The sequence below is a fragment of the Pelodiscus sinensis genome, chromosome 1 (genome assembly GCF_052426305.1).
Source record: "Pelodiscus sinensis isolate ZL-2025 chromosome 1, ASM5242630v1, whole genome shotgun sequence".
In the NCBI taxonomy this organism is placed as follows: Eukaryota; Metazoa; Chordata; order Testudines; family Trionychidae; genus Pelodiscus; species Pelodiscus sinensis.
The window spans coordinates 79,592,208-79,611,556 of NC_143052.1; the positions used below are offsets into that span (position 1 = coordinate 79,592,208).

The 19,349-nt window shown below is 46.1% G+C and overlaps 1 protein-coding gene and 1 long non-coding RNA gene across 14 annotated transcripts in view; one reads left to right on the forward strand and one right to left on the reverse strand.

Annotated features, from left to right (window-relative positions):
• POC1B (POC1 centriolar protein B) overlaps positions 1-14,369 on the reverse strand; it is a 105,365-nt gene extending 90,996 nt beyond the window's left edge. For 2 of the 10 annotated variants that reach the window (XR_016350194.1, XM_089780208.1), the window contains exons 1-2: positions 14,056-14,224; positions 12,661-12,745 (exon numbers count right to left, since the gene is read on the reverse strand). Coding sequence is in view for 3 of the 10 variants with exons in the window: in XM_089780208.1 (XP_089636334.1) it covers positions 12,661-12,745; positions 14,056-14,070 (100 nt within the window). In the remaining 7 variants the exon portion in view is untranslated. Of the gene's footprint in view, positions 1-19; positions 10,119-12,660; positions 12,746-14,055 lie in introns of those variants that run through there. The other 8 variants (XR_016350196.1, XM_075932946.2, XM_075932910.2 and 5 more) reach the window with 8 other exon arrangements.
• On the forward strand, positions 13,470-18,150 carry LOC112544263 (uncharacterized). 4 transcript variants are annotated; one of them, XR_016350198.1, is made up of 5 exons: positions 13,470-13,785; positions 14,512-14,709; positions 15,210-15,319; positions 15,843-16,952; positions 17,259-18,150. It is a non-coding gene; the product is annotated as an uncharacterized LOC112544263 (long non-coding RNA). The 4 variants fall into 4 exon arrangements; XR_012905095.2 differs by lacking the exon at positions 13,470-13,785 and having other exon boundaries at positions 14,376-14,709; positions 15,843-15,952; positions 16,637-16,952; positions 17,259-18,144; XR_012905092.2 differs by lacking the exon at positions 13,470-13,785 and having other exon boundaries at positions 14,376-14,709; positions 17,259-18,149.
• Positions 18,151-19,349: the final 1,199 nt, after the last annotated feature.

Here is a 19,349-nt window from a genome sequence, read left to right on the forward strand (position 1 = left end):
GCACTAAGTGGTGGCCTACCTTCACAGAAGTAGGCTTATGCTGAAGCTCTACTTGAAAATTCCACCGCCAATATCTGTTCTAGTCATCTAAACTGAAAAGTAGATACCCAAGTACTGAAGTTAGAACATTTTGCACATCTTTTGAGTCAGTGGGAATTTAATAGGAAATTGAAGGTGTTGATTAAATAACAGCAAACACTAGAACATATTTTTGTGCCTTAGCAATCTGAACAGCTAATCATATACTGTTCGTAATTCTATAAACAATGTATTTAACTATTTAAGCAAAATATTGTCCAGACTTTGCCTGGAAGTTTCTGAAAATAGCCAGTCTGGTCGAGTTCTGTAACAGTGATTGGAAAAGATGAAGATGGGGAAGGCACGGGACTGAAGTGTGTAGAGGTTAGGAATATCTTGATAAGAAAAAAAAAAAGCGCTTTGAATACATACAAGCCTTCTTCTTGGCTTCTGGGAAAGTCTGAGGCCAGGTGTTATCCCTGGACCCTCAACTTCGGAGGGCGTGTGGTTTGTAGGTATGGGATACATTTTTCTAACTCTGAGAGTTGGTTATTTTACAATAGGCACTTTCTAATGATATTTTATGTCTCTTTTTTTTATTTAGAGGAGAGAATTTCAGTTCACCATCTTTGAAATACTGTATAGGGCAGATTATTTACTAGGGCACTGTAGTAAGAGGAGGACCTGAAAAAGCCCATGTGGCAGAGACCTGATTTGAGGCCTGAGGCCTCGCTAACAATGGACAAAACTTGGCTAAAATAAAGCTAAGCTAAGCTGTGAGTAAGAGGCAGGCCCCTGCTCAGAGAACTTAGCATGAACCGGGCTGAGAAGGCAAAGCACTAATTAGTAACAGGCCCCGGTGTAGAACAGTAATTGGTACTGATCATAAGTTGAAAGCACATTCCAAAAGATGGTACCACCAGCTCATTAAAAAAGACCTTGGTACCCACACTCCACATAGATACTGACCCGGGTTCAGAAAAGGGTCTAAACTGATAGCATAATAGACAGACATTATAAACAAACCACAAGGTGCAGGGTGATGGGTGGTATATAAGCATCAGAGAATGGTAACCTGACACATCAGGAGTGATGTGTAACTTGTTTATACCTGTATATAAAGTGGTGTCTTGGGAGGGCACCACAGGGCAGTGGGAGTCTCCTACTGATTAAGTCAGTCCATTGTTACGGGGTACATATATGTAGTGGTTCAATAGAGTCTACTGACAACTATTACTGTACTTTGTGTAACAATAAACTTGGCCAGGCACCTTCAATCCTTATCTGATTTATGGTCTTTGGTAACTCTTTGGAGTCTGCTAGGTTGACTAATTGCACTAGTCAACACAGCACACATGCATGCAGCCTTTTGGTTATCACTAACAGAGCAGGAGACTTGTCAGGACACCATGACAGTAAATCCTAACCTACTACATTGGTGACTTTAATACAGCCAATACTTCCTACACTAAATATATCCACCAGCAATCCATGGAGCACAAACCAGCATATCACGTAACAGTAGCTCTCTTCCTTGATTTCAGCTATTAACATATTTTAAATTACACTCTAATTCCTTCTTTTTACTACTGTACTCATTTTTAATAGCCACAACTGAGTATCTCTCTCTAACAAGCTGAAAAAAGGTGACTGAGAAGTAGACATGAGCACAACAAAAAAGAAAGGAAATTCTGAGCTGAAGATCTCATTCCAGCCTTATCTAAGGTCCCAATCCTGGACAGAGAACTGAGTCTCATTAATTTCAATGGAATCTTGAGACAGCCTGAATATTTCTGCTTCTAGGAATTGGGACTAACTATGTGTACCTTCTAGATAATATCTCCACACACTTTAAATCTCTGCAATACCTTAGCTCAATAATATAAATTAAGATCTTTCAGCATTTATTTCCCTATTTGTCTTTTGTAAACACAGCATGGTGGAAAAGAAACATTATAAATACATACATGGTCGATGTTGTTAACAGCAGCAACTTCTCTCTTCAACTGTGAAGTTTAAACTATATTAGGGATGGTAAAATGTGTGTATTTGTGTCAATATGTAAACACTAATTTTTTCAGCTGTTACACGTGCAGAGGTGGGGAGTGGGGAAGACCAGGGGGACAGATGGCTCCATGGGGGGCAGGCAGCTCTGCGGGAGCCGGTACCCACATCTACCCCCCCAGCTGCCTCTGATACAAGCTCATCGGTTAACCATGTACTTGAGTACACATTCACATTCTTAAACTATATTAGCTGCTATTGTGTTTCAATTACTCTTAACAGGTGACAAAAATGTACTTTATAAGCAATTAATAATTACCTTTAAATTAATTGTTTCCCATTGCCCCAGTCCAAGAGATTTTGTTATCTTTACAAGGATGGTTCCCTGAGTTACCCAAGCAAAGTATTTCACAGAGGTTTTTTTACAAAATGGTTTCACTTTTTGCAATGTTTTCTTTTTTCCTCAAGATACTATAAATGCATTAACTTATACAAAATTAAAATAAAATGCTAAAATACCTATTTAAACATGGCTCTTTTGGGGATTAGACAAGTCATCTTAACTTCTGTACACAGAAAGATAACGGAGCAAATAATTAAGCAATTTGCAAACATCTAGAAGATAAGCTGCTAAATAACAACTTGGATTTGTCAAGAAAAAAATCATGTCAAACTAACCCAATAGCTTTCTTGGACAGAGTAGCAAGCCTCATGAATAGAGAAGAAGAGATAGATGTGGTATATTTTTAGAAAGGCTTTTGGTAACTGTCTCAGATGACCTTCTCACAAACAAACAAAGGAAATACAACCTAGATTGAACTATTACAAGGTGGCCACATGGATACCCATTCCCAGAAAGTAGTTAACAATGGTTCACATTCATACTGGAACAACATAACAGGTTGGGTTCTACAGGGTTCAATTCAATATCTTCATCAATGGCATAGAGTGTACACTTAAAGTTTGCAGATAGTTCCAAGAGGAAATGGGTTGCCAGTGCTTGGAGGATATGATTACAATTCAAAATGATCTGCATAAACTGGAGAAGTGGTCTGAAGTTAATAGGATGAAACTCAATAAAGTCAGATGCGCCATGTAAGAAGGAATAATCAGTTGCACACATTTAAAATGGGAAACATCTGCCTAGGGAGGAGTACAGAAAGGGACCTGGAGGTCATAGTAGACCACAAGCTAAATAGGAGTCAGCAGTGTGTTGCAAAAAAGTTGACATTCTGGGTTGATTAGCAGACGCATTATAAGCAATACATGAGAAGTAATTTTCTGCTCTACTCCATGCTGTTTAGTCCTCAACTGGAGCATCCAGTTCTGGATACCTAATTTCTGGAAAGATGTAGACAAACTGGAAAAAGTTCAGAGAAGAGCAACAAAAATGATTGATGGTCTAGAAACATAACCTATGAGAGAAGATTGAAAGAACTGGGCTTATTTAACATAAAAAAGAGAAAACAGAGTAGGGATGTAAACGACTAGTCGACTACCCAATAAGCAAATGCTTATCAGGTAGTCGAGTAGGAACTCAGCTAGTCACTTCCTCCCTTCCCCCCCTTCCCTTGCTGCCTCTATCAGAAAGAGGCAGAAAAGAGGGGAGCAGAAGTCGGTGGTGGGGGGAGCCAGCTTAAAAGCGAGCTGGTTCCCGCTGCCTCTCTCCCTTTGAAATATACAAGAGCCACGGGAGAGGTGCAGTGGGATAGTGAGTGCCCCACTTATTGACTAATCAAGTAGACGATGGAAATTCCTTCAACTAATCGATTAGCTGATTAATCAACATTTAAAATCCCTAACTGAGAGAAGACAGAATAACAGCTTCCAAGTATCTAGAAGTTCGTTATAAGGAGGAGAGAGAAAAAAATATTATTATTAACTTCCGAGAATAAGACAAGAAGAATGGGATTAAATTGCAGTAAGGGAGATTTAGGCTGGACAAAACTCCTGACACAGTGATTAACCACTGGAATATATTGCCTGGGGAAGTTGTGTACTATCCATTTTTGGAACTTTTTAAGTGTAGATCAGACAAACACCTATCAGGGATGGTCTACTCTAGATAATCCTTAGTCATACCAGGAGTGCAGGGGATTGGACTAGCTGATCTCTCAAGGTCCTTTCCAGTCCTAGGATTCTATGACATCCCAAGATATTGTAGATCAAGCCCAACAGTTACAAAATGTGTTACTGGACACATCAACACTAGAAAATGTACTGTGATATATTGCGTCTGACCTTTATATAGGTATTATACAGTCTTTAAAAATGTAAGATGGCAATGTAGGTGGGTCCATAGATTAGTTTTGTAAAACAATTTATAACACGAGGAGGTCCGGTGTACATGCTCCCCCTGGAGATACATGAACATCTTTCATGTTTGAACATGGTCCCAATTAAAAGTACCCGTGTATACTACAACAATAATGATGTTGTAACAGGATAGAAACTTGGCTGGACATAAACCTCATGTCATAACATCATTTATTCTTGTCTATGTACAAAAACAATATAACCAATTTTACATAAGTATCTAATGATGCAGTTAACAGCAACAGAAATTAACAAGATTTTTCTTTATACATTTTGCTTTTCTGCATGCAAATCACAAGACTTGCACACCCAACAATGAAACGTTAGGCTATGCAAACACCAGGTTTATATATTTCTCTTCTAAAATTATTAGTAAAAAGGCACTCAATCCAGGATACTTCCTTGGCAGCAAATAAAAACATCTGTACTTACTTATAGAAGTATATAGGCTTCTCCCACCATCAATACTGACAAATTTAGAATCAAAGTAAGTTAGCCATATTGATCACGTGTCTACCAAGGATGGCGAGGTTCCACCTACAGGGGAATTCCTACCATACTCTAACTAGGGATGCTAGCGGCTAGGCAGGTAACTGTTTAACCGATAAGCTTATTGGTCCCAGTTAACCACAGCAACCCCTCCTGCTCACTAGCTGCATTTAAAACTCAAGACTGGCAGGTTGGCTCAGTCCCATGGGAGCCATCTGTCACTTCACACTACTACCTCTGATACAAAAGCAGCAGCATAGGATGACAGGCTCCCCGTGCAGACCAGCTCCTGCCAGCCACCCGGGAGCCTCAGGCGGGAGTCGGTCTGCACTAAGAATGTTAAAATGCAGTTAACTGACTAGTTGACGGAAACATCGACTAGTCGATAGGCACTTTTGCATTCCTCCTTTGAAATGTACAAAAGCCCCCGCTGGGGCTCCTGTACATTTCAAAGGAGGAATGCGTAACTCCACATACAGCCTAGGACCAGCGGGAAGTCCCACTGACTCTGGGCTACATGCAAGTGCATGCTTTGACATGCACAAGAGTCCCCAGCAGGGGCTCTTGTGTATTTCAAAGCCATGGAGCCCAGGGTCAGTGAGGGACTCCCCAGCTGACCCTGGGTTCTGGGGAAGTGCTGCTCAGAGCCCAGGATCAGCTGAGGAGTCCTCAGCTGACCCAGGGCTCCACTGTGCCTTTGAAAGGCATGGAGGTGGCAGTTACAAAGGGGAAGCCGCCACACAGCTGATCTCAGCTGTGCAGCGACTTCCCCTTTGAAACTACCTCCTCCGCACCTTTCAAAGTGGCAGCCATGGAGCCCGGGGTCAGCTCAGGACTTCTAGCTGACCCTGGGTTCCCGATGGCATTTCCTCAGAACCTGATCCCAGGTTCTGGAGAAATACCACGGGGAGCCCAGGATCAGCTGTGGAGCTCAAGAGTTGCCCCTTTGAAAGGCACAGAGATGACGTTTTAAAAGGGCAGCCCACCACCCAGCTAATCCACCGTCTTTCATAGAGGCAGCAAAAGAGTGGGGGAGGGATATCGACTAGTCAAAATACTATCTGATAAGCAAATGCTTATCGGATAGTCAACTAGTCTTTTACATCCTTAGTCTGCTCAGGGAGCCGATTTTTAAACCGGCTCCCCTCACAGACCCGATCTGCCTGCCACCAAGCACTGCCACCTCTGAGACAGAGGAAGCAGCACTAGATGGCAGGGGGCTCTCCAGGAGTGAGGCTGCCAGCCCCACCCCCGAGGGAATCACTGAATAATTGTGTAACCACTAAGATTATTATTAAGATTTACACGATTATTAAATTAAACAATTTCTAACACCCCTAACTCCAACAGCTCAGAATACCATAGCAGTCTGATATTTAGAGCCCTACGAAATTCATGGCCACAAAAAAAACTATCACTGATCATGAAATCGGTTCTTTTGTGTAATCATATCCTATAAAATAAAGATTTCACAGGGAAGCCAGTGTCTCTCAAGTTGGGAGACTTGACCCCAAAAAGAGTTGCTAAGGAGTCACAAGGTTATTGAAGGGATGTTACAGTATTGCCACTCTTACTTCTGTGCTGCCTTCAGAGTTGGGTGACCCAAGAGCAGTGGCTGCTGGTCACGAACTCAGCTCCAAAGGCAGCAGCACAGTAGTAAGGGCAGCAATACCGTACCATGCCATTCTTACTTTTGTGCTGTTGCTGGTGGCAGTGCTGTCTTCAAAGATGGCAGGCTTGAGAGTGGCAGCTGCTGACTGGGAATCAAGCTCTGAATGTTGGCAGCCACAGCACAGAAGTAAGGGTGGCTATACTGTAATTTCCCTTCAATAACTTTGCAACCTCCCCTTCACAATTCCATTTTGCGTTAGGACCCCTACATTTACAACACACTGAAATTTCAGATTTAAATATCTGAAATTATGAGAAGTATGACAGTGAAATTAATTAAAATGGACCATGAACGTCGTAGGGCATTGCTGATATTGTTAACAAGATGTAATAGGACTGAATTACAGCTTTGACTTTCGTAGAACTGTTAGTCAAAAACACATGATTTGGCACCATCTACTTAATGCTCAACTATATCAGATCATTCAGTACATTTGGAATTTCAATGTAGATGGATTTAAGTAGTCAAATCAAGTGAGGACATTAAAACAACTATAAAAATACATATACATCAGTAAACAGTATTTAATGAAAAACAATAATGAATTAAATTACTATTTAATGAAAAATAAATTTCTACGAAAGGGATTGGCAGGCTACTTAAATTCGGAATCTTTATTGGGTTTTGAGCAACAGAAGTTTAATATTATTAACCTCTGACATGCCACTAGATGTAGTGGGTACGAATATAAGTTGCAAAGATTAAAGAAAAAACAAAAAAGTCAGAAAACTAATCAACATTCAATTGTCATTTTATTACTGTTTTTCAGAAACCCACCCAGATGAATTGATTAAATGCAAATTTACAGCATCTGTTAAGTAATTTAAATCAGTAGTTTAAAATCCATATAGTAATTTTATATTTCCCAAAATTCTCATAAAACTATGACAGAATTAAAATATATGTATACCTTTGTTTCCCAGAGTATCAGATTTTCCAGAAATCCATACACAGAATGAAAAGATTACAGTAGTAATGCTTCAATTATGGTTGAGATTGCCATTTCCAAGTTCCTATTATCAGACCCTTCTAATATTCTAAAAATTACTCCTATTGGGCAGAAGTGTTACATTCTTGGTCTTATTTTTTTGTTTAAAAAAAAAAATCTGAAATGTGGGGTAAAAAATTCCCTTGAGTTGTCATTTGTACGTGCATTTAAAAAAATAAAGGTATAATATTTAATAAATTTGTTCATTCTTATTTTCTGCTCTGATAAACTCCCCATTTATAAAATAGCTTTTCAAGGGGAACACAATATTTGCTAAGTTTTAAAACATGTTAGTTAATAATACATGTTAATAATACATGTCAGAATTAAATAAAAATTGCATAGTCTGCAGGCACAGTACTTCATTTCCCTCATTAAAATAAGTATGCTTGGCATACAAAGTGAATGCCTATGCAAGCATGAATCCTTTTGGAAGTGCACATGCTGAAGCAATTGTTTTATTGTAAGGCTTTCACAAATGCACGTGACCATATAAAACTTGTCTTTCAGCATGCCATGGGCTGTACTCTCTCAAAGCATTGCCAAAGCATCCTGACTCAGAATGCAGAGGTAATTCCTTGGAACATAGGGCTTAGTGAATATACTAAGGAGTGCCTTGCTGATCAGTATAGTATGTCAATTCCCTTATTATGTATAAATTTATACAAAACAAATTTCAAATTAGTCATTTTAAAAATAAGTTACAGAGACTTACAGAGACCAGTGCCACATCGTGACAATGATTTGTAGTATGGCCCTGCACTATACTCCTAACACAGAATCTTCCCCATCTAGTCCCTCTTCCAGCCCAGTCCCAGAGATTCTTGTCCTAACTAGCTGGCCACGTCTTTCCCTTCCTCCTGCCAATCCTTCAGGAGTCCTTAGAAATTACTGAACACATACCCTTTTCCTTCTTGCATCATTTGTTCTAGAAAGTCCCTAGGACTTTTACTACCCCATTTTCTCCTTCCCAACAGCCTTCTCTTTTTCCTTCTGTCTAAACCTGGCTGTGATGAACCAACACCACCTACTATATTCCACTAGATCTTCCCCAGATTTTTATTGCTCACTCCCTGTCACTGTGGCTCACTACCTGAAGACAAAAGCTGTCAGTCCAAAATCAAGATTTGGTATCTGGTGGCTACTGATAGCACAAGATGAACATAGAACAACACTACCACCACCAAAATCCCTGGATTTCTCAAAGCTTCAGCCAATTCTTTGAAGAATCATATTGAGGCCTCAACACACTTAGTACTAGCATTATGTTTTTTCTATAATATGCACTCCAATGATCACACACCTAAGAATATTTGAACATCCTATCTATGATCACACATTTAAACTAACACCTTAGTGCAGTGGTTCTCAACCTGCAGCCTACTGGTCTCTTGTAGACCAATCAGCATGTAGCTGCAGCCTATCTATCTGACATCCTCAGTGCCAAAAAGACCATGTACATACATGTGAATGTACTGTACCCAACACAAAGAGTTGCGTATGCCATCCACATTGGTAGGTTAAGAACTGCCTTAATGTCATTATTAAAAGACCCACACAAGCCCAAATACTACATATATATTTTTTTTAAAAAAATCAAGGAACACCACAAAAGACTATGTAAACATAACAGCAGTGTTAAGAATATAAACAAATGTCCAGAAATCCAGTATTACTTAATGCTTAGAGAACTCAGGATGTGCACACTAGTTCTGAAAATTTAAAGGTGAGAGACAGATTGTCAACATGATACCCATCCTTTTCTCTCTCACACAAGATAAATACATTAGTTTCTTATCCATTAGTTTCTCCCTTCTCCCTCACTCTTTAGTCTCCCACCCCAACCATTCCCTCCCTGCCCCAACCTGAATCTGGACAACATTTTCATACTGCTAGTCCATCTTTCTAGTACTACTACCTCTACTATTAGGGTTCTTCAACATCCCCCAAGTTGCTTTCAGGAACTAAGATAAGACTGAAGTGTTCACGTGGAAAGGTGGATATGAAGTAGGGAATGAAGTGATGGCAGTCTTAGTGTTTCCGGTCTTTCAAGTAGTTGAAAAAAAATGAAACTTTTTTTCTTTTCAAAATAATATGACCTCCTCAAAACACTTGTGTTTATTTCACTGAGGATCTGCCAATTCCTGAACGATTATACAACATACTAAGGATTACGTTTCTGCATCCCATGCCAATGTTAACTTACTCATGTACTACTGTATTACTTGTTCTGTGAAGTTATATTGTAATACGTATCTGCAATATATCTAAGTAAATATTGACAGGAGAATCTCAACTTCTGAAGATTTTTAAAATTCTTAATCTTAATACTGAAGTATTACATATTTTCTTTTACTTGACTCTTCAGGTCTAAAACATGTTCTTCCTAAAACTAAAATATAAATTGAAGTCTGAGCAATTATTAATCAAAAATTTACAATAGTGTTAAATTGGTACATAAAAAGGCACTTTTAAATATGAGTTGACAATATTTGCCAACCCTTTTTCGTACATTTCAGCATTGGAGATATAGATTCTAAGGTGACATCCATGTATCAAAGTACAGCCAACCTCTAGTTCAGTTACTCTGAAGTTCTTCAAATAATAGCTAACTTCAGTGGCCATTTTATTTCTCAAACTTCCAAATTTGATTTTTATCTGCAGCATTACAAGTCCTCATTTGTACATCAGGCCGTCCCTCAGGAGTACGATAAGTACTAATGCACTTTCCTGACTGAGGATGATAAATAGTCCCATCCTGTTTAAAATGCCAGATGATACTTTCTGGAATAGGGGATCTATCTTTTGGGCAATTCCTCATGCCAATGAAATCCTTTTGTTCAGGGACTTCAGCACATAGTTCAGTCACAGAGTTAAACCTAATTTCTTTACTTGATGTGTATTCAAAGAACTGATTGCCTCCTTGACCATGACATCCAAAGAGAGACACATGAGTTCCAGTAGGATTATGTTCAGGTGAATTGTAGTCCAGGCATTCTGATGATATTCCCATACTGTGGATTGCTCCATGCCAGCCTGGACGATCCTCTGGTACATGTAAGTTGGAAAATATATTTTTCAAATACCAGTCAAAATTCTTACATTTCAAACGCTCTCTCAGCAGTTTTCTTTCAGAAATATCACCATAATTTTCTTTTCTTGCTGGAGGATTTCTGTTGTAAAAATGTTCTTTATACTCATCCATCCACACTTCAGCAGCACGTGCAGTGTTCTGAAGGAAATTTGGCCTCGCATATGGAGCCCGCTTTGGAAACACATGGCCTACATGGGAACAAGGATGGATCTCTAACGTGCCACCACACTGCCACACCCTAAAGGACAGTTCTAAGTTCTCCCCACCCCAGACATCCATCCCTGTGTCATATGTACCAAGATACTCAAAATACTTCTTACTAACTGCAAACAGACCTCCAGCCATAGTTGGGGATCTTATTGGGTCAGTTTTGGATTTCCATCTTTGACGTTCATGTTCAGGCACAGAATGCCACTGAAATGTCAATCGCCAATCAAATCCCCCAATCATGGGCTCCCCTGTCTGCATATAGAATTCAAATGTATTCCAATCAATGGTATCAATAACAGGACAAATTATCACAGTCTCATTCTCAGCGATCCTCTCTAAAAGTGGTTCCAGCCAACCAGAGTTACACTCACAATGACAGTCTAGAAATGTGAGAACATCACCAGTAGCAAAAGTAGCTCCAATTAAGCGTGCACGAACGAGTCCTTCTCGTTTGCTGGTTCTTATCAGACGAACTCTTTTCAGGTTACTAATGTACTTTTCAAGTTCAGCCTTCAGATATATTTTATCACTCAAGTCATCTACTAATATAATTTCTTTTAGAAGTACTGCAGGAGATGTTTCAAGAACGCTGTGGATTGTCCTCAATAAAGTTGACCAAGCTTCATTATAGAAAGCAATTATAACAGATGTAGTTGGAAGTTTTCTATGGTTATAAGATTTGGCTTTACATTCATACATACGATTGTCCTGTATATGCCGATGTAGAGATATTTTGTCACTCAAATAAATATTAATTGCATATTTTTCAATCAGTTCTTCTTCCAGTTTCTTTTCCTCAGGAGTCAACTGTAGTCGAGCCGCCTTACCCCATTCTCCTAGTGCATAAGAATCAGGAGGGGCTTTCTCATAAACTGGACGAGCCAGATCCTCTGCTCTTTCTGGTCTGTCAGAAAAGTGCCTCTCCCATCTCCCATTGGTGATGCCGTCTCCGCTGGAGGAGGCACTGAAGGTAGAAACAGACAGCTGCACTAGGAAGTAGGCAGCCATCAAGAGCCCAAGCAACAGGCAGCTTCTGCTAAGCCAAGTCCATCTTCTGGCCAGGCGGATCCTCATTGCAGGCGATGGAAACGGCCGGGGGCAGGCGGGAGAACTGTAAGTTGTTGCAGCGCGCTGCCCCTTCCTGGCGCGGCCGGGAGCTGCGGGCGGACAGCAGTTCCGGGCTCAGGCTGCTGGGGCGGGTTGCACTAGGTCCTCTTCTTCCCGGATATAGAGTCCGGAAGGGGGACGCGGAGTAGCAAAACACAATGCCGCAGCCGCCCCCTCACCACCACCTTCGTCCGCTCCCAGCCTCCAGCGTAGCGCGCCCCCGCCCTCCCGTGCCTTACTTCCTCCTCTCTGTCCCCGGGACAAACCCCTCCCCCGGGCACTCTCCCTCCGCCTTGTGGTTTGCTCAAAAAGTTGTCGCTTAAGACAGGGACCGAGAGCCCTTGGCCCGCCCGGCGCGGAGAAACACCTCCCCCTTCCCACTCTGGGCGCCAGCCCACTCCGGGACCAGCCCCGCCTCCGCCAGCTCCCTTCCCCCCCCGCCGCCGCCCCAGATGGGGGCCAGAACTAGATTCGCAGCCAACCAAGCACGCTCTTCCGGAACTTCCCACTGGGAAACTTTCCTAAATGTTCACAGGTGGTATTGACAGTTCACCCCGCAAACATCAGCTAAGCTTTCTCCCGCCTCCTGCCCAAGCGACAACCTGTAAGGGCCTCCCACCTGTAGCCAGTCTCTCTCCACCCCCGCCGTGCGCTCCAGACTCCCCATTGAGTACAGCCCAGGTGCAGGAGCTGAGCGTGTGAATCCGGCACAAAAGCCCTCAGCAAGCACTGGCTGGCACTCTAAAGCGCTAACAAACTCACCGAGCGCCGAGGTATTCGGGTTGAAGTCAACGCCGGTGACTGCCGCTTTATGGCCTTTAAAGGGACGAATTAAGATAGGATCCTCCTGGAGAAGAAGTTGTAATAGCTGAGAACTCCGTTTTGAGCCATCGCCCGATTTTTGTTGTCACTATCAACCTGGAACTCGCCATCTTATGATCTCGCCAAGATCAGGACTGAAAGGGGGCAGCTTCTCTAATACAATTTATATATCATGGGAAAGCAGCGGCATGTTTGCGCAAAATAAAATTTAACTTTCAATATAATAGTGGTGAAGAAGGAGAATATTGAAAAGCATCCGAAAACCTAGAACGCTGCTCCAAGGTTGCATTACTCTGAAAAGTGAAGTGACAGCCAGGGTGCCCAAGTACAAGTGCTGGGCGCTACATGGTGACACGAAAAAAAAAAAACCCGAGAAGACAGGACCTATAAAGAATGTCACTATAGCACAAGTGCTCCTGAAAAGCACCTTGTCGTCCCTATGGAAACTGGAGCTGGATGACAGTAAAACACCATGCAACACACGAGACTGACATAACAAATCATAAGTTTCAGGGGGTAGCGGAGTTAGACTGTACAAGATAAACTTTAAAAACAGCAAATGGTCTGGTAGCACTTTATAGACTGACAAAATATGTAGTTGGTATCATGCGCTTTCGTCGGCACACGGACGTTTTACCATCTACAAGTTTTGTCAGTCTATAAAGTGCTACCAGACCATTTGCTGTTTTTTAAGTTTATAACAAATCATATAAAAGACTCCTCCTCCCTCCCCCTCCTTTAAGGTACTGTAACGCTCCTCTGACCAATCCAAATGAGAGGGCATTTGCGTGTGGTTTGGATAGAGCAAACAAAAACCTTTTCAGAGCTGTTGGACACTCCCACCCTCCCTGTTTCAAAGGCACGGGTTTTCATTGGCAGAGCGAGCAAGAACAAGCTTTCCCCCAAGTTAGCTATGGGCCCACGGCCTCTTCCAGTCCCCCTGCCGTTCGCCCCCTGACGAGCGTCCATCACCCCGCTGCCCACCCATCACCGTGACAGCCGAAGAGAGGAAGCGAAAGGAACCAGCGGAGCTTATCGCCTTCCCAGGGAGCGGCGGGTGAACGGGTTACGTGCTCCAGCGCGGCTCGCACACCCCGGGGGACTTCAGCCTCCGTTCCGTGAAACCAGAGCTCAGCCCGAGACAGGGCCGCAGGTCCCGGGCTAGGGGGCCGCGTTTGGAGCAGGGCCAGGCCCTGGCCCCGCAGGAGAGGGCGAGTGCTCAGCTGGAGATCGGTCCGCGGCCTGACAGGCTGCTCGCGGGGCCCCAGCGCGCCCGTTCCCTCTTCCCCAGGAGCGCGGCTCGGCGGGCAGCGTCTCCCCAGCGCGGTCCCTTACCAGCACGGACGCCATGGGACAGGGGCCCGGCGCGCCCACTCCAGGCGCCGCGATCTCCGGCAGCGGAGCACCAGCAGCAGCCGCGCCGCAGCCCAGTCAAACCCCCCGCGCTCCAGACCCGACCAGCCAAGCTCCGCCTTCAACCCCTCGCGGCAGCCCCTGCCTTGCTGCCCACCCCTGTACCGAGGGCCCTATCCAATCCTGAGAGCGCGGCGCCGAGTTTCGAACCGCATCCATGCAATAGGCGCTCGACTCGTCCTTAAAGATACACTGAGCGACCCACTCCCAGTTGCTTGGTTACCATGAGCGTCCATGATCTCTGCGCAATATCCCCTCCCCCCCCACACACACTTCTGCGGGACCACGCCCCTGCGCGCGCGCTCCTACTGTATCCCCAGCGCTCGTGCGGGGCGTGACTGCTGCAGCACGAGACCAACCGGCACCGAACACCCACAGGTGCCATTAGGCTGCTGAGCCGCCGCGAGCCCGGGGAGGAGCGGGCCGAGCCGCAGGGCCTGCTTCGGGGCGCGACCTGCCTGTCTTCGGAGCTAAGGTGCAGGGGGAAGCTCGACGCTGCCTCCCCTCCCCCGTCAGCCATGAGGGGAAAGGGCTCTCAGGGACCCAGGCCGCGGGCTCCCAGCCAGGCGTGGAAGGGTGAGATTTGTGTGGGGAACGTGAGCGAGTCAGGGCAGTACGTTACGCTTTCTGTGCGCTTGCGGCTTTGGAAAAAAAACACCGGGTTGAAAAAAACCGCTCCCCAGGCAGAGTAAACACAAGGCTGCGTGAGGGCAAGAACTTCAGCGGGGTTCCCAGTTAGTCTCTTACAGGAAACACTGAAACAACAACAAACAGACTAGTAGCACCTGAGAGACTCACAAAACGTGAATCATGCGCGTTTGTGGGCACGGCCCGTCCCGTCAGATGACGGGAATAGTAGTAGGGCTGCCAGCTGGCTGGTTTTTGCTGGCCCCTGTCTGGTTTAAAAAACAAAACAAAACAGAAAATACCAGACCTGTAAAATGTTTTTCTTGAATGGAAAGCTGGTGGGGACATTGTTCTTCTGCAGCATCTGGTGTGGGTGGGGAGAAGCGAAGAGCATGGAGTTTTGCATTTTGGTTTGGTTTTGTTGCTCAACTACCTTTTTTTCCTTCCAGGTTTGGGATTTTTGGTGAAAGCATCTGGCAAGCCTAAATATTAGAAGTCCAGATCCAAGAACAAATAAAAGAAAGGAGGAGGAGGACAAACAACTGAGGGGGAAAAGAGAGTGAGTGGATGGTTCAAGTAGTTACAAGAGGTTGATAAGCACCTCCATTGGTTGGTTAAGTCATTAGGATGTGGAAGGTAGTGCAAGACTCTTCACTTTGTATATTTTAACAGATGGTATGGACAGTTCATATTTGATTTTTTTGAAATTTTGCCAGTTATTAAATAACTGCCTTCTCCCATAACTTACCCCAGCTGTGCACATTTAATTCAGACCTTTTTAAAAATTAACCCCTATTTATAATTTTTAAAAAAATAGATGTTGACTGTGGCCATGACTAAGGCTAGCTAAGACAAGAGCTTAAAGCAGTGGATCTTGGAGCTCTGACAGGTGATCCTGACTGGTTTGACAAGAGGCTATTAAGTGCCAGCGCTTTAGCTGCCCCTCCCCTTGGGGAGCCTCCTGCCCTTTACCTTGGAGCTGTCCCCTCAGGAGTCTCTTATTTCTGTGCAGGACAGCAGAGGGAGAGGAGGGGGTGCTGATGTCAAAGTGCCCCTTCCCACTCTTTATCCTTTCTCCACAGAGCAGAGAGGAGGCACAACAGGACTTGGGATGGAAGGAGTTTGCTGGCTGCTTTAGGGAGTGGTGCAGGGGCGATCCTGCCGTAGCCCCACTACCCAGAAGCCACCTTAGGTAAGCAGTGCCCAGCTGGAGCCCACATCTCAAAACCCTACCCCCAGTCATGAACCCCCTCTTATACCCAAAGCCCCTGCCCTAGCACTGAACCCCCTGCGTCCAAACGCCCTCCCAGAGCCTGCAGCTAGAACCTTCTTGAGCACCACAACTGCCTGCCCCAAACTCAGCTCAGAGCCCCTCTGGCACGTCAAATCCCTTAATCCAAGACCAGAGCCTGCACCCCAACCCTCTGTTCCTGCCTGGTGAAAGTGAATGAGGATGGGCAAGAGAGGGAGGCTGGAGTGAGCAGGGGCTGGGCCTCAGAAGTGGCAGGAAGGAGGCAGGGCAAGGGTATTTATATTTGAGGTAGATCTTGGATTGCACTTAAATTCAAAAAGTGATCCTGTGCTCAAAATGGTTGGAGACCACTGGATTAAAGGGACCCCTGCAGACCACTGTTTCTCTGCTTCTGCTGCGTGCTTGCCTACCTCTCCGAGGGACAGCAAAGCTTTAGCAGTACGTCCTCTGGTTGCCCAGCTTTTGCACACTCCTTGCCGTGGAGGTGGAGCTGCCCCTGGGCATGCCATGGCTCCACGCTGCCATGCTGCAGTTTCTGCAGTAGTTTGTGCAGGCTGCCTTCATAACCCTGCACGAACTTGACACCGAGCTCATCACGACCCTCTCCCTGGGTGTGGGAGCAAGGCCCTTGCAACTGCACCCCACAGTGGAGAGAGAGTTTTGGAGGCTCGACACCAGTTCTGACTGGTCATGGAGGAGTAGGATGACCAGAAGTTTGATCAGCTCCAAAACTTCTGCATGAAGAAGGCCGCTTTTAAGGAGCTGTGTGCCTGGCTTGCCCCTGCCCTCTGATCATGGAAAATCCAGATGTGACTTGTCATCCCCCTGGAGCAGTGGGTCGCCATCGCTGTCTGGAAGCTCGCCACCCCAGACAGCTACCAGGCCATGGGCAACCAGTTCAGAGTGGGAAAAGTTCACTGTCGGGGCCCTCCTCATGAAGGTAAAGCACTCTTGGGCTACAGTCCTCGGAGGGTCGGGGGGGGGGGAGGGGAGGAAGTGGAGAGTCCTGGAAAGGGGGACCCTAGGGAAGGGGGGTTAGGGGTGCAGAGGTTGGCCTGGGGTTAGGGGGGAGCCCCGTCACTAAGGGGTTGTGCCATCCCACCCTCTCACAGCTCTGTGGGGAGGGCCTCATAGAGGGTGGCTCCTGGGGTATTTGAGAGGGGGAAGAAGGAGGGACTCAGAGAGCTCCCAAGAGCTCAGGCACCCTCTCTGATTCCCTCTTGTATGTGTTTGTCTCCTTCTGCAGGTGGTGAGGGCCATCAACTCCATCCTGCTGCGCAGGGTCATCTGCTTGGGAGACCTGGACCCTATCCATCGTGGCTGGATTTGCCACCCTGGAGTTCCCAAACTGTGGCAGAGCCATCGATGGAACCCATATTCCCATCCGTGCACCACATAATCAAGCCGCCCAATACATCAGTTGCAAGGGCTATTTCTTGATGGTGCTGAAGACCCTAGTTGATCACCACGAAGTGTTCACTGACATTTTCGTCAAGTGGTCAGACAGGGCGCACGACCCCTGCATTTTAAGGAATTCCAGCCTCCACCACAAACTAGAGGCTGGCACATTCTTCCCCCAGCGTGACATTCGGGTTGGAGACATTCAGAAGCAACTGTGCATCATGGAGGACACAGCCTATCACCGCCTCATGTCGTGCCTGATGAAGCCGTACACTGGCCATCTGGACCCCAGCAGGGACCAATTCAATGCCCACCTAATCCAGGCCTGAATACAGGTGAAATGCACCTGTGGGCTCACGAAAGTGCAGTTCAGGTGCTTCCTGATCTGCCCCAATGTGGGAGAGCACAACATTCCCAAAGTGGTCTCTGCCTGTTGTGTTCTCCACAACATTGTGGAGAGGAAGGGAAGGCCTTCCTACTGGGGTGGGGGGTAGAGGCTGGCTGGGAGGGAAGGGTCTTCAAGCAGCTGTGCACTGCTGCTATCAGCCAGGCCCAGCAGTTGGCCCTGAGGGAGAGTTTCTCTCAAGGACCCCAGTAACTCTTTCCACTGCCTCCCCACCAGGGGCCTGTGCTTTACCCCTTTATGCCTTTCCCATCACAAACCCTCCCTTTCCAGCTTCCCTGTACAGTCAATAAAGACACCAATTTTGTGTTGAAAACCAAGAACTTTCATTATGGAAAAAAAATACAAAGTAACTGGGGAAGAGGGGGGCTCAGAATGTGCATGGAGCGGGGCAGGGCGGGGCTCAGGGCTAGGAGTGGTGCAGCTGGAAGTGTTGCCTTGGGTCTGGGGACATCGGCAACCTCGGGAGTGGGTGAGGAGTATGGAAGGGGACATAGGCATCTTGTGGGGCAGAAGCAGGAAGTACCATCATTTCACAGATGGTGGCACGTTTTCACCCAGCTGCACAAGCTGATCCCACATTTAGTACTGCCACTGGGCGTCATCCCAGACCTCCTGTGCCTGGGTTTGCTGCATGTCCCAGAGGATGGCCACATGTCGTCTCATGAGGTCTTCCTGGACCCTTTGGCACTTGTGGCTTCCTTGGGGTTGGGTGGCTGCCTAGGCTGGCAGTGATTGCTCCTCAGTGACGGCTGATCTGGCTGTGGAGAATAAAGAGGGAGAGGTGGTCAGTCATGAATGCAGACACTGACCCTGAGGCTGTGCCCTCCTCTACGATCAACAGTCCTTGGGCCAGACGATGGTGATGTTCCAGGAGCAAAGCCACATGGCCTGCACAATGGGCCCTGCCTCACAGGGGCCCTGCCTCACAGGGGCCGCAAGCTACCCAGGGGATCATGCTTCCTGCTTCCTCCTCCCTGGTCCCACAGACAAGCAGTTAGGGGAAGTCTCCGGCCACACTGTGATCCCATGGCAGGGAGAGGGGCCTGGAGCAGCCTGGCCTTCAATGGGGGCCACACAAACACCTGCACCTCGCAGCACTGTCCACGGGAGCGAGTGGTGTGTCTCACATGCAGGCATGCCCATGTGCGGCACGCCTCGGTGTGTGCATGCATGTGCCCTTGTCCCCAGCTTGCTTCTGGGCTGGCTGGTGGTGGAAGGGCATCCCCCCGAAAGGTCAGATGTGTGTGAGGCCTCCCATGAGACAGAGCAGGTGCTCCGTGGCTGTCTCCTGAGGTTGTGTGGCACAGAGCACGCACCTGATGATTCCTCCCCGCTCTCAGAGGATGCCTGGGAAATATGAGGTACCAGCTTGAGGGTGACCGTGCTGTCTGTCTCCCCCACCTCCTCCATCTCATCCCCCTACTCCTGGCCAGGGAGCCCCGGGCGGCTGACGACAGATGTCTCTAGCCCCAAGTCCACCACCAGGAGTGTAGAAAGGGCTGCACTATCCCCCAAGATGCAGTGGAGCTT